The sequence below is a fragment of the Stenella coeruleoalba genome (assembly GCF_951394435.1).
Source record: "Stenella coeruleoalba genome assembly, chromosome: 1".
Lineage (NCBI taxonomy): Eukaryota > Metazoa > Chordata > Mammalia > Artiodactyla > Delphinidae > Stenella > Stenella coeruleoalba.
Genome location: NC_137169.1, coordinates 161,884,614 through 161,899,478, shown reverse-complemented (window position 1 = coordinate 161,899,478; position 14,865 = coordinate 161,884,614). Strand labels below are relative to the sequence as shown.

Genomic DNA, 14,865 nt, shown 5'->3' with positions numbered 1-14,865 from the left:
GTTTCTTTCTCATGAATGTAGACACAAAAGTTGTAAACAAAATATTAGCGAACAGAAACTATTTGTGTTTCAAAAATCACTGAACTGTACACTTAAAAGGGTGAATTATTGTGTATAAATCATATCTCAATAAATCTGACTTCTAATAAAGAAAAAATGGATCTTAACTCACACATTATCAAACTTCCAATAGATTGTAGATATATATAAATGTGAAAAGCAAAACAATAAAGCTCTTAGAAAAAATGTAGGAAGATGTCTTCATGACCTTAAGGTAGGCAAAAATTTTTGTAACAAGTTTTTAAAAACTACTAATTATAAGGGGGAAAACTGATCAATTTGACTACACTGAAATTCATATCTTCTGTTCATCAGAAAGCACCATTAAGAGAGTAAAAACATCTGCCACAATCTGGGAGAAGATATTTGTAGTACATATATCCAACAAAGGACTTTATTCCAGAATAAATAAAGAACTCCTACCAATCAATAAGAAAATTATAGATAACCCAGTTCACAAAAGAGGATATCCAAATGTCCAATTTTATTAGTCGTCTGGAAATACAAATTACAACCTCAATGTAGCCCACTGCATATTCACTAGAAGACTAAAGTGGAAAAGGTAGGCAACAGCTGGTATTGGTGAGGATATGGAACAACTGGACCTTTCAAAACATTGATATTGGAAATGTTAATTGATACAATCACTTTGGGAAACTGTCAGTATTTACTCAAGCAAAACACTTGCAAACTCTATTATCTAGCAGTTTTACTCCTAGGCATACATCCAACAGTAATAAGTACACATGTTCACCAAAAGACAAGTACAAGCAGCTCTATTAGCAATAGTCAAATACAGGAGACACCCCAAATATCCATCAGTGGTAGAATGGATAAATAATGATGATATATTCATACCACGGAATACTAAAGACAATGAAAATTCTACAACAGCATGCAATAACATCACGTTGAGTGACAAAAGCCAGATAAAAAAGAATTCATACCATATGATTCCATTCATATAAAATTCAAAAATAGGCAAAGATAGTATAAGCTGTTAGAAGCCAAGAGATGGGTTATCTTGCTGTTTTGTCTTTTTTTTTGAGATTGGTTACTCTTAAGGAAAGTCTCAATGACGGGCAGGGTAGTTAAAGGGGTTTCTGGCAATGGGGTTGTAACGTCTGTGAAAACACTGTACACTTGTGATTTCTGTATTATACTTCAATAAAAAATGTTTACATAGAAAAAATGAAGTGGATGGGAGCATGGCAAAAATTGTTGTATCCATTTAACCAAGGAAAATTGAGTAGGGGAAGCATTAGCTTTAGGACAGAAGAAGATTTCAAGAATCTGAGCCCGTTTGCCAAAGATCTGTGTGATTTTCCTTCAGGCTCCACCATTAGGTAGAAGGACTGACTGAGGTCGGTCAGCAATTTGAAGAGAGTGTCACAGAGACTGACCAGTTCTTTATGAATGCAGAGTCTTATGGCATTCTGGGCCTGGGATAACCCTGCTTGTGCTGAAAGGGTGACCCCAGTGTTAGACACAATGGCCCAGAAGCTGGTGGATCTACCCGTGTTTTCTGTGTACACGAGTAGGTAAGGCCCATCAGCCCCACCAGGTTAAGGTTATGACTATAGGAAAACAACACGTCTAGACTTAGCAGTCACAACACCTGGGTTGGAGCTCTTGCTTGGTCTTGTATCAGCTGTGTGATTTGGGGCAAAACACTTACCCTCTCTGAATATTGAGAAAATGGGGTTTGCCTCAAAGTCGTTGAAAAAAGGACTTTGTAAACTATACCACACTGGAGTAATTAAAGAATCTCTGGGACTGGACATTCATTTATGCAGTGAATAAATATTTATCAAGCCCCTATTATGTGCTCACCATGCTGCTAGGCACTGGGAACACAATGGAACAAGAAAGACAGTCCCTGCCCTCAAAAAGCTTAATTCTAGTGAGAGGAGGTGGGGGAAAAAATTCAAATGTTAGCTGACAATAAAATAATTACACATTAATGGCTGGAATAGCAAAATGTAGTATATGCCTACAACAGAAAATTATTCAGCCTGAAAGAGGAAGAAAATTCTAACAGTAGTGGAATTCATAGAGACAGAAAGCAGAATGGTGGCTGCCAGGGGCTGGGGAAGGAACAAGCAGGAAGTTATTGAATGGGTATAGAGTTTCAATTTTATAGGATGAAAAGGTTCTGGGGATTGGTTGCACAACCATATGAATATACTTAACACTACTGAACTGTACACTTAAAAATGGCTAAGAGGGTCGATTTTATGTGTTCTTTGCCGATTTATACAATTTTTTACATTGCATGTTGTGGTTGGAAAAGGTCATGAGACTCACCAGCCCTCGGACACATTTACCTGGGGTTCTGGGAGGGTCAGGGAGGAGATTTCTTACCTCTCTGACTCCTTCCCAAGAAAACTTGGCCTGAGCTTACCCTGTTTCAGCAGAAGCGCATTTCTCTCGCTCTCCTCTCTCACATGGAGAGCTTTGAATCTCCTCCATCTCATGGCTTCCTCTCCAGCCTGATTGCAGTGGAGACCAGGCCTGGACGGAACTGTGAGTAAGAGGGCAGGCGTCTGGACACCTCGCTTCTTCCCTTCAGAGCTTCCTGCTCCCTTTCAGCCTGGAAAGATGTGAATTGTGGTGGAAAACAGCGAATACTTTGCAGTCAGACTGACCTGGATTTAAATCCCCCCGTCTTGGGACTTCCCTGGGGGCTCAGTGGTTAAGAATCCACCTGGCAATGCAGGGGACATGGGTTCGAGCCCTGGTCCAGGAAGTTCTCATATGCTGCAGAGCAACTAAGCCCGTGCACCACAACTACTGAGTCTGCGCTCTAGAGCATGGAAGACACAACTACTGAGCCCATGTGCAACAACTACTGAAGCCCACGTGCCTAGAGCCCATGTTCCACAACAAAGAGAAGCTACTGCAATGAGAAGCCCACGCACCAGAACAAAGAGTAGCCCCTGCTCGCCACAACTAAAGAAGCCTGCGTGCAGCAACGAAGACCCAACACAGTCAAAAATAAATTAATTTAAAAAAATAGAAATCCCCCCTCTTGCATTACTTCATCTCCATGAGCCTCATTTTTCTCAAATGGACACTAGGCTGACATGAGAATAAGATGAGGCAGGAAAAATTCCTAGCACAGCGCCTTGCATAAAGGCCATCAACAAACATCAGCTCCTCCCCCCTCGTGCCTTGAAAACTGTTTTCCTTGCTTTCCCACAGATATCCACTTCCCTTCCCCTTTACTGCCCTGCATACAGGACCCCAAGTTTTGTCTTTCTCTGATCCTTTTCCTCCTGAAAACAAATCAGTTTTAGGTCCTATTTCTGCAGGATCCTGCTAGGTGACAGAACATATTCTGAGAAATCAACACAATATTAATAAATATTCAAGCTCCAGTAAGTCACTTCGTGTTCAATTAACATCTTTGCCTAACACAAAAGAGTGAATACTGTGGAAATTCCAGGCACCACCATAATAGTGGAGAAGATACTTGGGGCAAAGGAGTCTTCGGGGGTGCCTCAAGTTGCGTGGTGAATGCACACCCCATGATGGTCCTGGCCTTGGTGCTGCATGAGTTCTGCTTGATCAGATCTGTGGTCTCCATTCTCACCTCCTTACCCCTTCTATCCAAGAAGCTGGAGGATATTCACAAATCATTGAGCAGAGTTGTTTCTATTGTTTGCCCAAGAGGCTCCGACTAATCAGCTTGCAGAAGTCAGAAGCCCTGGTCTCAAAACGCAGGCTGATATTTCTGCCTATCTAGGTACTTGGTGTGAGTGACCAGACCAAGAAGCAGGGGCCTGGCTGAGGCTCGCCCCTGAGGTTTTCCAGTGGCCCTTCCTTGACAATCTGCCTTTCTTTCCATGTAGTGACACAGGAGGTGGTGCAGGTAGCAAGCTGATTTTCAGAGGCTAGGACCACTCCCATCTCTCTGGGAACATAGATTGAGTCCCAGTCACCAAACAAGTCTACTGGCAGATGGCAGTGGACACGTAAGTATCCTCCACAGAGTAGTTACAGAATGAGGGAAGAACTCATAACAGGCTCAACTGAAATTGGATTAACTAAATTGACCTGAATGAAACTGCTGGTCACTGAGAGAGGATGCTGGGAGCTGGCTGCATGAGGCTAGAATATGGAGGTGCTGAGCAGAGGGGCAGGACGGGGCAGCAGACACATGGTACCAACTCTCAGCTTCCTTTCTTGTACATGTGGTGTATCTTCAATTCAACAGAGAGTAAATACTAACACTCGGCCAACTACTCATTCAACATTAATTAACATGTAAGACAAGGGCTGAATGACACAGGGGTGCAAAAGCGAATTGGACTCAGATTTTGCCTTCACAAATCACTGCAGAAGATGACACCTATACACAAACTACTACCATGTAGAGTAGAAGGTGGTCAGTACTCCATGAGATGGACCACCAAAGTGGCCCAGACCAGAAAGGGCAAGACCACTTCTATCTGAAGAACTCCTCAAGGGTTTCATGGAGGGGGTGGCATTGATTGAGTCTACACACACACACACACACACACACACACACACAGAGGCGCAGAGCAATCAGGGAAAGTGGAACTAGATTCCTGCCACATACCTAGCACTGTACTAGACGGTGCAGGAATTCAAAGAAATGTAATTCAAGTTTCAATTCAGCTGAAGATAAGTTCCTGCAAGGGGACAGGCATGTGCTAGGCACAGAAATACAAAAGCCAAAAAGGCTCCAATGTTTACTGTCTACTGAGGGTTTTTCAAACTGCAAGGATTTGCCCATTTATGGGTCACGACATCATTTTAGGGGATCGTGACCTACATTTTTTAATGAAATGGGCTAAAATAGAAAATATCAGAGTGTACTTCATATATTAAGGTTAAGTACAGTGTCATGAAATTTTTATTTCCTGCCTGTGTGTGTGCATGTGTGTGTGTGTACTGGGTCAAGAAGTAAATATATTTCCTGCTATGCATTTCAGTCAAAAAAATATATATATATATATAGAGAGAGAGAGAGAGAAACACTCATGTGGTAAGAGAGACCAAAATGCAAATTACTAACGTGCTTCAGCAGATTAGAGAACCCAGCAGAGACTGAGAGCTGCTGGGGTGCCAGGGAAGCTTAGGGGGAGAAAGGGGAAGGAACAGGTAGGAGTAGCTGACGATGCTTCCTTTGTCCTCAGAATCCAGGTGGGAGGCACCATGATGTTCTTCTCCGAAGGCTACAGGCCATTGTGGACCCAGGGACCTCCCTCATCACAGGCCCCTCAGGCGGTAGCAGGCAACTGCACAGACCACTGGGGCAGAGCCCATGGACGGGGAATTGGGAAGCCTCTGAATAGATCCCCTGTGTTCTATTTTTGTACACTCTGGAGTGTGTCAACATCAGTGTCTTGCCGGATGTCACCTTCACCATCAATGGGGTCCCCCACACCCACCAACCAACTGCCTACACCCTGCTGGTGAGAACTGTTTCCTTATTCTGCAAGTCACAGGGCCATCCTCACACGGCTGCCACTTCCCCTTTCCAAACAGTCGCCTGTACTCAGGGTGCCTTTACCCCTTGCCCCCCTCCCATCTTATCTAGCTCTGAAAGCATTCCCCTTGGGAGGGGTGGTACTGCCGATGGCGGAAACGCCACTGGGCTGGTTCTAACTTCCTGTTCTGCCATGAAGCAGCAGCAAACCTTGGACAAGCCATTTAATGAGGTTTTCTGACATTGTCAGGTAGGACTTTTCAACTGACAAAACTTAATCTCTTTAACCACCAAGTCAGACTGGGATATTATTAGCCCATTTGATAGATGAGGATACTCAGAGAGTTAAATGGTTCAAGATATGAGCTGCTAGAGGTGGGGGGATACAGAATAAGGTTATATCTCTTCTAACATTCAAGTTAACATTCTCCTCACACAAGAAAATGTCTTGTTGCAGGCGATTGGTAAGTTTGGAGAGTGAGGTAGAAAGGGAACTTCCAGGTGTTTTGGAAACCTATGATCCCAAATTTTCAATATCGCATTTCTTTGGCGACACACTTTAACACACCAACTTTGCCCAAGAGTCATCTGCAGCATCAGGGTGACTGCACCAGGATGGAAACACTAAGGTGTAGACAGAGGGCTTTCCCTACCCCCATAACTTGATCTCCATTCACCCCTTCCCAAAGCCACCAGATATAAACAGACAATGCAAGTGAAAACCAATGTTTTGCTTTAAAACACAAGCTTCATGTCAAGTCTCCTAAGCTCCTCCAACAAAGGAATTGTAGAGCTGCCACTGTGAACATGATGCTGAGGACAAGCTACACATTTCAACTGTGCCAAGTTCATTAGTCTATACACCTTTCCCCACTCCAACACCCCACACTCTCTCCCCTTCACCCTATGTGAGTCCCTGCTCACATGCACACCCTTCCCTGTACCCATTATGGTGCTATTGTCCTTTTATGCTAGCAGTTTTCGATCAGAGCCACCTTATCCATCAAGGATACTGTCATAACTTTGCATTTTTGTCCCCTTCCTCTCAAGAAGACTCTTGAAGCTCTCAGTGAATTTTCCCAAACCCTCATCGGCAACCTCAAATTTCAAATGGTTGTTGGAAAGACAACTTCTGCCTGTTAGACCCCAAGTCTCTACCAAACCAAATAAGGTTGGGACAGTTATACTCCTCTCATGGATCAATGGATACCTACTTGCCTTATAACTTGAAGGAGCCACTCCAATGATTCTTCCCAGAACTCAAGAGAATAGCAGTGGCTAGCCACTTACAGAGCAATTACTCTCCCTTAAAAAATTAAGTTGAGCTTTGCTAGAAACTAAAGAAACCAGAATTTAAGCCAAGATCTTCTAATGCCAAACCTTTTGCTGTTCCAGCCATGCAACAAGGTTTCAGTTTTCCCAATCGTTAAGATGGTGGTAAGGAGTGGAGGTGTATAACAGATGAACAATTATCAAAATTGCAGAACTTAGAAGCCAAGACCCACGTATATGAAATTGTGCAAACACTTTTTTGAGTAAACATGTATAGGTATACGAAACGGAAGAAAGAACCAACCAGCCAAAATTGTAAAGCGGCTGTCCAAGGCCATTTGGTATAGCTACCACTACTACACAGTACAGCCTCTAGACAACACTACTTCCTTCTTTCCCTATACGTCATTTATATTCTTCTTTCCAATTCCAGAAATTCATGGATGGAATGAAGTTCTTAATCAGTGGCTTTCAAGGTTCTGACATCCAACCTCCAGCTTGGTCCTTCTGGACCCTAAGCAATGTATCATTAAACAGTTTTACTGCCTTTGACCATGGGAATAACCATGTGGGGCTGGTCCCAGCAGTCCCCTAAGCAGGGGCCTTCTGTCTGTGCCAGTCCCCCTGGAAATTCACCTGGGCCTATTAGGTTGGAACATTCTCCACAGCTGTCAAAGTTCTTTTCAAGAGAATGCAGTTTTTCCAGAGCTGCAACCCAAATTAGAATGAAACAGAGCATGAGAACACACACACACACACTCACACACATACTTCATATACCCACATACACACCAACTCCACCAACATCATAATGGAAGAATTAAGTTGTATGCCCATACTTTTTATCGCTTTCTGCTAATGTTTTATTATGGAAACTTCCGAACATGTGCACAAGCAGAAATTATAGTACAATAAATCCCTGTGCAGCCCCACTCAGTTTCCACAACCCATCAACACATGGCAGGGCCTGTTTTATCTGTTTCACCAGCTACTCCTCTCTTCAGCCCCACATACCTGGATTATTTTAAAGTAAAATTCTTAGCATCACATCATAAATCACCACATCAAATATTTATCCATAAACCCTTCTAATACAGGTATCCCCTGCTTTTCAAAAGTTCACTTTATACCACTTTGCTTTTATGAAAGACCTACATTAGTACCTGTTTTCCCTAAACTAAAGGAATCCAAAGAGGATTTTTGCACTTATGAAAAAAAGACAGAAATCGAAAAAAGCAGTCAGTGTTTGTTTTGCAGCAAGCTTTTATAGAGGCAGGGCATACCCAAGCAGTGAGAGTGGTACCACCAAGCTCCTTCATGGGAACTACACTCAGCATCTGGGCATCAAGCCTCCATAGCTTTGAACTGTATCTGTGAGCATCTGAGCTTTATCTTGATTTAATTTGTGTGTCCATTAGCAAGGTGTGTCCCTTAGCATAGTTTCATAGGAAACTTCTACTTTCAGATAGCAAGGGAAACAAGTATTCTTTTTTTTTTTTTTTTTTGGTTAATTTTATTCAAGCATAGTTGATTTACAATGTTGTGTTAATTTCTGCTGTACAACAACGTGATTCAGTTATACATATATATATATTCCTTTTCGTATTCTTTTCCATTATGATTTATCACAGAATATTGAATACAGTTCCCTGTGTGGGAAACTAGTATTCTTAAAAGTGCTGTCCGTGTTCAGATGTTTCCTATTGCCTCATAAATGTTTGGTCATTTTTATGGTTGACTTGTTTGTGTCAGGATTCAAGGTTCACAAAGTACATTTGTTTGAAATGTCTCTTTTCATCCATAGTTGCACGTTCTGAATTTCACTGGTTGAAATCCAGAGCTGTCATGTAACAGGTTTGTCTGAGTTCATTGTTCCTATAAAACGATAGTTAGATCTAGAGGCCTTATTTCGTGGAAGGAACACTTCATAAATGGTGCTGGGTACCTCTACTGTGTCCCATCGGGGACAGATAATGCCGGGCGCCGCTCAATTTGTAACGTTAGGACTGATGGGTGGGTTCCCGAGTTGTCAGCCTCATCCACCCACGATAACGTTCCCTTCAGCGTTTGACCTAAAGGTTTCAGCAGCCATTGATGATCCTCGCTTAGATCCACACTAACACTAGGGACTGAAAACAGGGATTTTTCTAATTCTATTTTTCCTCCTGTATTTGTTAGCTGGAACTCTTCTATAAAAAATAACCCTTTCATTAACTATTGTCCACTATGAGGTACAGCTCATACAAGAAAGGCAAGATTACCTGCTTCTTTCCCTTTATTTACCAGTTTTCAGAATAATGAGTATGTTTCAACTTTCCTGCCATTTTTTAATGCTCAGATCACCCCACGTTTAGCCAGTGGGCGCCCTTTCAATTTAGCTCCTGTGAACTTTTGACTTGACCTCAATACAAAGAGATGTTCTGGGCCCGTTTTCCCACAGTTCTGGTTCCTTGCAGTGTGTTCATGTGTTTGTTGTAAATGAAAATATTTCACAGTATATGGGAGGGGTGTGGTTGGAGAGAAAGAGAGAGGGAGAGAGAGGCTGTGAACAAATGCTTTTTACCTTTGGGAACCAGGGCCCATCCTAAGTGAGCTGATATGGGGAATCTGGGTCTAAGGACCATCCTTTGCCACTAGGAACAACTTGTCTTTCTTTTCCTTCCTTTCAATGTTGCTTTTTTCAAAATGGAAATATCTTCAGCGTTTTTCTTATTCTAAAATATGTGAAAGTCCCCCATGAGCCCCCTCCTCAGAGATAAACATTATTATCAATCTGAAGTTATCTTATGCAGACTTTTTTCTTGCATATGTTATCAGAGATGGCTATTGGTAAGGAAACCTTTTTCTTTTCTCATTTAACAGTAGATTTCCCATCAGTACATTCTTCTAACTCATTCAGCACAGTGTCAATCTATTTATCAAACCCTCTCTTAATAAATATTTGTTCTGTGCCAGGTGCTAAGAGAGACACCCCAAGACCGGCAAGACAACTGGGGCAGGCCCTGGCTGTCACTTCTGGCAGCAGAGGTCGTGGAAAACACACCAGGCTTAACCCTAACCCTAAGCCTGTATCTACATCTGGGCTCCACCCCTCACCAATCTGGCATCCTTGGCTAATTACTTTGTGTCTCTGGGATATTCTCCCTGCAGAGCTCTTGGGAAGAGTTGAGCCTATCTGGATGGAAGCGCTTGGGTCATAATGTTAGCACCCCTTCCCTCTAAGCATCAGGATCCAAGAAGTTCACAGCTACACACATGCACACACTTTTTTTGCTTTGTTTTTACTCTCTTTTTGCCTGTATATATATATATATATATATATATATATACACACACACACACATTTTTTAAACTAAATTATTGCTTTCAGAGCAATATTTAAGCAATTAAGTCAAAAGCAGCATAGTGAGGCTTCCCTGGTGGCGCAGTGGTTGACAGTCCGCCTGACGATGCAGGGGACACAGGTTCGTGCCTCGGTCCGTCGGGCAGATCCCACATGCCGCGCAGCGGCTGGGCCCGTGAGCCATGGCCGCTGAGCCTGCGCATCCGGAGCCTGTGCTCCGCAACGGGAGAGGCCACAACAGTGAGAGGCCCGCGTACCGCAAAAAAAAAAAAAAAAAAAAAACAACATAGTGGAGTGGTCAACAACACAAGCTCTGTGAGGGCGGGCGCCAACCTTTAGAGGGCATCCTGCAGACTTTCTCCTCAAGGGTGACTTCTACGTGGGCAGCAACCCTGATGTGCTGGCCTAGAGCCTGGGGGTCCAGGAGCCTGAGTGGTGGAGGCTGAAGTATGAAAGTGATGCTTCAATCACATCTGTAGGAAGTGAAATCAGCCTCAGTCCCAAGGCTGCCCGAACCCAGTTCTGCTCTGAGCACTCTGGTCCCTCAAGGCAGAAGTGATGCTTTCAGTCAGTGTGGACTAAAATCCTGCTGCCTGTGTAAACCTACTTAACCCTAATAGCTGCTTTGGGTTTTCCACAACTGACCTTAACTCTTTGTGACCTTCACATCAGTGGTTATTACCTCTGAAACCCAGGACCGTGTCCCATGTCCCACGTCTGATACTAGCTCACCACCTCTCAGGGATGGGCCAAGAAGTTTGGCCAAAGCTTCACTGTGCCCTGGGAGCTGTTAAAGGATGCTGTATTCATCTCCTAGGGCTGCCATAACCAAGTACCACAAATTGAATGGCTTAAGACAACAGAAATCTATTGTCTCACAGTTCTGGAGGCTAGAAGACCCAGATCAATGTGTCAGCAAGGCCATGCTCCCTCTGAAATCGTAGGGGAGAAACCTTCCTCACCTGTTCCAGACTTCTGGCTAGAATCCTCGGCACTCCTTGGCTTGCAGCTGCATCACTCCAGTCTCAGCCTCTGTCATCCCATGGTGCGTCCCTGTGTGTCTCTGTCTCTGTGACTCTTCCCTCTTATAAGGACACCAGTCACATCAGATTAAAGCCCCATACTACCGCACTATGAACTCATCTCAATTTTAATTGCACCTCCAGCGACCCTATTTCCAAATAAGATCATTCTGAGGTACAGGGGTTCAGACTTCAACCTATCTTTTAGGGAAACTCAATTTAACCCGTAACAGATGCTCTGCTAACTGACTGCTCTTATATTTGACTTTTGGCTTCTTAAAATCCTTTTAGGAGTTTTCGGTGTTTTGTTGTTCTTTTCTTGTCTTTTCTCTTCTTTTCTTTCCTCTTCTTTCCCTCACAACAAATCTGTAAATTAGGCAGAGGAGGTTTTCTTACCCTGTTTTGTGGATGGGGAAATTGGGTTATAAAACAATGAAACCATTTGTCAAAAGTAGAGATGGGGCTTCCCTGGTGGCGCAGTGGTTGACAGTCCGCCTGCTGATGCGGGGCACATGGGTTTGTGCCCCGGTCCGGGAAGATCCCACATGCCGCAGAGCAGCTGGGCCCGTGAGCCATGCCCGCTGAGCCTGCGCATCCGGAGCCTGTGCTCCGCAACGGGAGAGGCCGCAACAGTGAGAGACCCACGTAGCGCAAAAAAAAAAAAAAAAAAAAGTAGAGATGAAGGTAGAATTCATGTCTCCCAGCTCCTAATCCACTGCTTCTGATTCATCCTCCTCCCCCACCCAGGTAGTTGCCAGTTCAGGATATCTCAAAGGCAAGGATGAAAGGTAGATTCTAAACAGTCCCCCTAATCATGTTTACTTGTTAAAATAAAAATGTATAAGCTGCTGAAAAGTTAATGGTTGCTGACTCCCAAAAGGATTCAAACAGTGTCCTCATGTCTGCTCCTACATGGAGATAAGACCTTGCCAAAGGGTTCCGGGGAGGCTGCTGTTTTTGTGTGTCGGGCATCACTTCCTTTGAGGAATGGTTCCCCTCCTGTTCTAAGTCCTATGGCCTCTCCTGGTGGTTCCTGGGTTCCCGTCATCACCAGTGACATTACAGGGGAGGACACAGGCCTCAAGTCACACCTGTCAGACTCTCTCTCCTGGGAATGGGAATCTTGAGTGGGACCCCACAGGACAGAGGGGCGCCTGGAACTGAGCCGTGCATGGCGGGCACACAGAGTGCCAAGGTCGCAGGGCTACCCTCCTTCTGTCCTTCCTACTGTGTCTGTTCTCAGCTAAAGAACTCTGGCACGTGCATCTCACTGTAAGAGGGGGGCTGGGATGACTGTCCTGTGTGAGAGTCGGTGGCCTCCGGACTGTGAAGTCTGCTCTTCTCTCTAAGGAAAGTCCCAAAGCATATCTCAGTGACTTTGGCTGGGGAACCCTTAAAAGAAGAACTTGTGCTTAAGAGGATGGTAAGGGGAGAGAAGCTATGTGAGAACTTACCCAACACCCCACACACTTGGGGTGTGTAAAACACATCAGGGTTTAGAGCTATAGGTCCAGGCCTCAGGACCATAGTGTGCCCCCTCTCCTCAGCTTCAACATCTGCCCTCATCTTTTCAACACTTGCCAGGTTATGACATGACACTAGCTTCTATAACAATGAAACCCCCAAATCACAGTGCCTTAGCACAATCAAAGTGTATTCCTCGTTCATGGAGAGGCCAGTTGAAGAGTCGATGATTCAAAACCCTGGGATCTGTCTGCCTTGTGGTTCCCACATCCCCTAGGACCTCAGAGTCATTCTACTGTCCTGTGGACAGGGATAGAGTATGGCAGCTCCTATAAGAAGTCTTCCCAGGCCAGGTTTGAAAGAGGTCCAGTACCAGCGGGACACTTCTCTATATGCATTTGACTTGAGCTCTATGGGACCAGGGGCTCTGTCTTGTTCACCATTCTGTCCATTGCTAAAATGTGGTCCATGACCATGCCTGTCTATAGGGGGTGGGAAATGGCAGTGAGCTGTGGCCTGGCGGTGTAAGGGGGCTTGAATGAACACTGGTCGTCTCTGCCTCACCAGGCCTCTGGCTGGGATCCTTTCCTTTCTCCTGATTCTTAAATGTGAGTATGTCTCAAGTTCTGCCTCAGCCCTCTTCTCCCTCTCTCATTCTCCCCTCTCCATTTCCTTACCCTCTCCCACATCGGGGATGATGTGTCTCTGCTGAGTGCAACCAATGGAGACAACCCCTGTGTCAACATCTCTAAGCAGACGACCTGTACATTTATGACCTTTTCAAATTAGCTCCTGTATCTCTGTTTCTCATCCTACACTATCTAGCCTGACCTCTTGTCCTACAATTCATTCATTTACCCAACAAATATTTATGGAGTCCTATCTTGGGCCTGTTTCCTTAAGGGGAAATTTTTTTAAAAATACCTGAGTCAGAAGCTTATATTTAACATTTTATTGAGAAGTTCAATTCAAAGGAAGTAAGAAAGGGGGAAAGGGAAGTGAAGAAGAAAGAGAAGGGGAATAGATACAAGGAGGTGAGTTTCCAAGCTGACTACAGATTTGCAGCAAACACAGCCACCTCCAGCAAGGCGGTAGCCTGAGGGCAGCTCAGAATGCACCATTGGCAGGGCGGTGGTGAGGGCCAGAGGTGAGTTTGAACCATGTCTTATTTCCACTGATAAAATACAAGTATCCATTTTGTGTCCCCCAAAGGGTCTGACACACTCAGATTATTGAATGAATGTGTGCAAGAGGGAAGAAAGGAAGGAACTTCAATGCACAGTGTCAGGGCCTCCCCTGCAGAGTAGAAGCTGGACGCCATTTTCCAGTGGAGCATGTGTCAGAGGAAGAGAAGGGAAGTTGCTGGCTTTTGATCCATGCAGACAGAGGAAGTGGGGACTAGAGCCTGAAGGTGGTTAGTGACTTGGCTTCCAAAAGTGTTAAGGGTAGTTTGCAAACATCCCCTAAAAGTATAAATTTCAGTCCCATATTCAGAGGCTGTAATGACTAGCTGAGGAGAGTTCACTTCCCCTACCCAAAAGCACCCACAGCAGCCGTTGGGCCCATGGTAACTTTTACATGTTCTCTGAAAGAGGCTCAAATGTGCCTCTATACCTCTACAGATACCCGTCTCTCTCCCTCTCTCTCCCTCTCTCTCTCTCTCTCTCTCTCTCTCTCTCTCTCTCTCACACACACACACACACACACACACACACACACACACACGTTCATTTAAAACCTGATCTCAGAAAAGCAGAAGAATGGGGGGCAGGGGATTCCAAAGGGCACCAAATTAAGGGCAAACTGGCTGTCATAAACCAGTGGTTGTCCTGAGGGCGAATGGAGGCATCCTTTCCAAAGTAAACCAAGTGGAATATGTCCTAGAATTTTTCCAAATTTAATGTATCCTGTCCAATACTACACTTCATGGAAATCACTGCACCCTCCCTCCAGGCATGTTTGCTAGTGAAACAAAGAAATGAGCTTCAACTGGAGCTTTTGTTCCACCAAAAACTCCTCTCCAGGGCCTGTATCTAGCAATGCATGTGGCCTAGTGTGGGTTCAGGGATATTAAGTCCACCCTTGAGGAATGTATAGTCTACCTGACCAGACAGACCTAGACAGTAGCAAAGAAGCAGCGTCAGAGACTCAGATTGGAGAAAAGGAAGAACTTTTTGACGGTGAGGATTATTAAACAAAGGATGGAACTCCAAGAAGGAAAAACCCCATCTCAGGAGGACTGTGGG

The 14,865-nt window shown here is 44.4% G+C and overlaps 1 protein-coding gene across 1 annotated transcript; it reads left to right on the top strand.

Moving 5' to 3' along the window:
• Positions 1 to 1,135: 1,135 nt before the first annotated feature.
• Positions 1,136 to 7,385, top strand: CTSE (cathepsin E; the record flags this gene model as incomplete). The annotated part of the gene is given in 10 exon segments (XM_079937258.1): positions 1,136 to 1,147; positions 1,407 to 1,508; positions 1,510 to 1,601; positions 3,915 to 3,957; positions 3,961 to 3,990; positions 3,994 to 4,037; positions 5,226 to 5,263; positions 5,266 to 5,381; positions 5,385 to 5,504; positions 7,224 to 7,385. Coding segments are annotated over 10 exon segments (759 nt in total).
• Between the last annotated feature and the right edge of the window lie 7,480 nt (positions 7,386 to 14,865).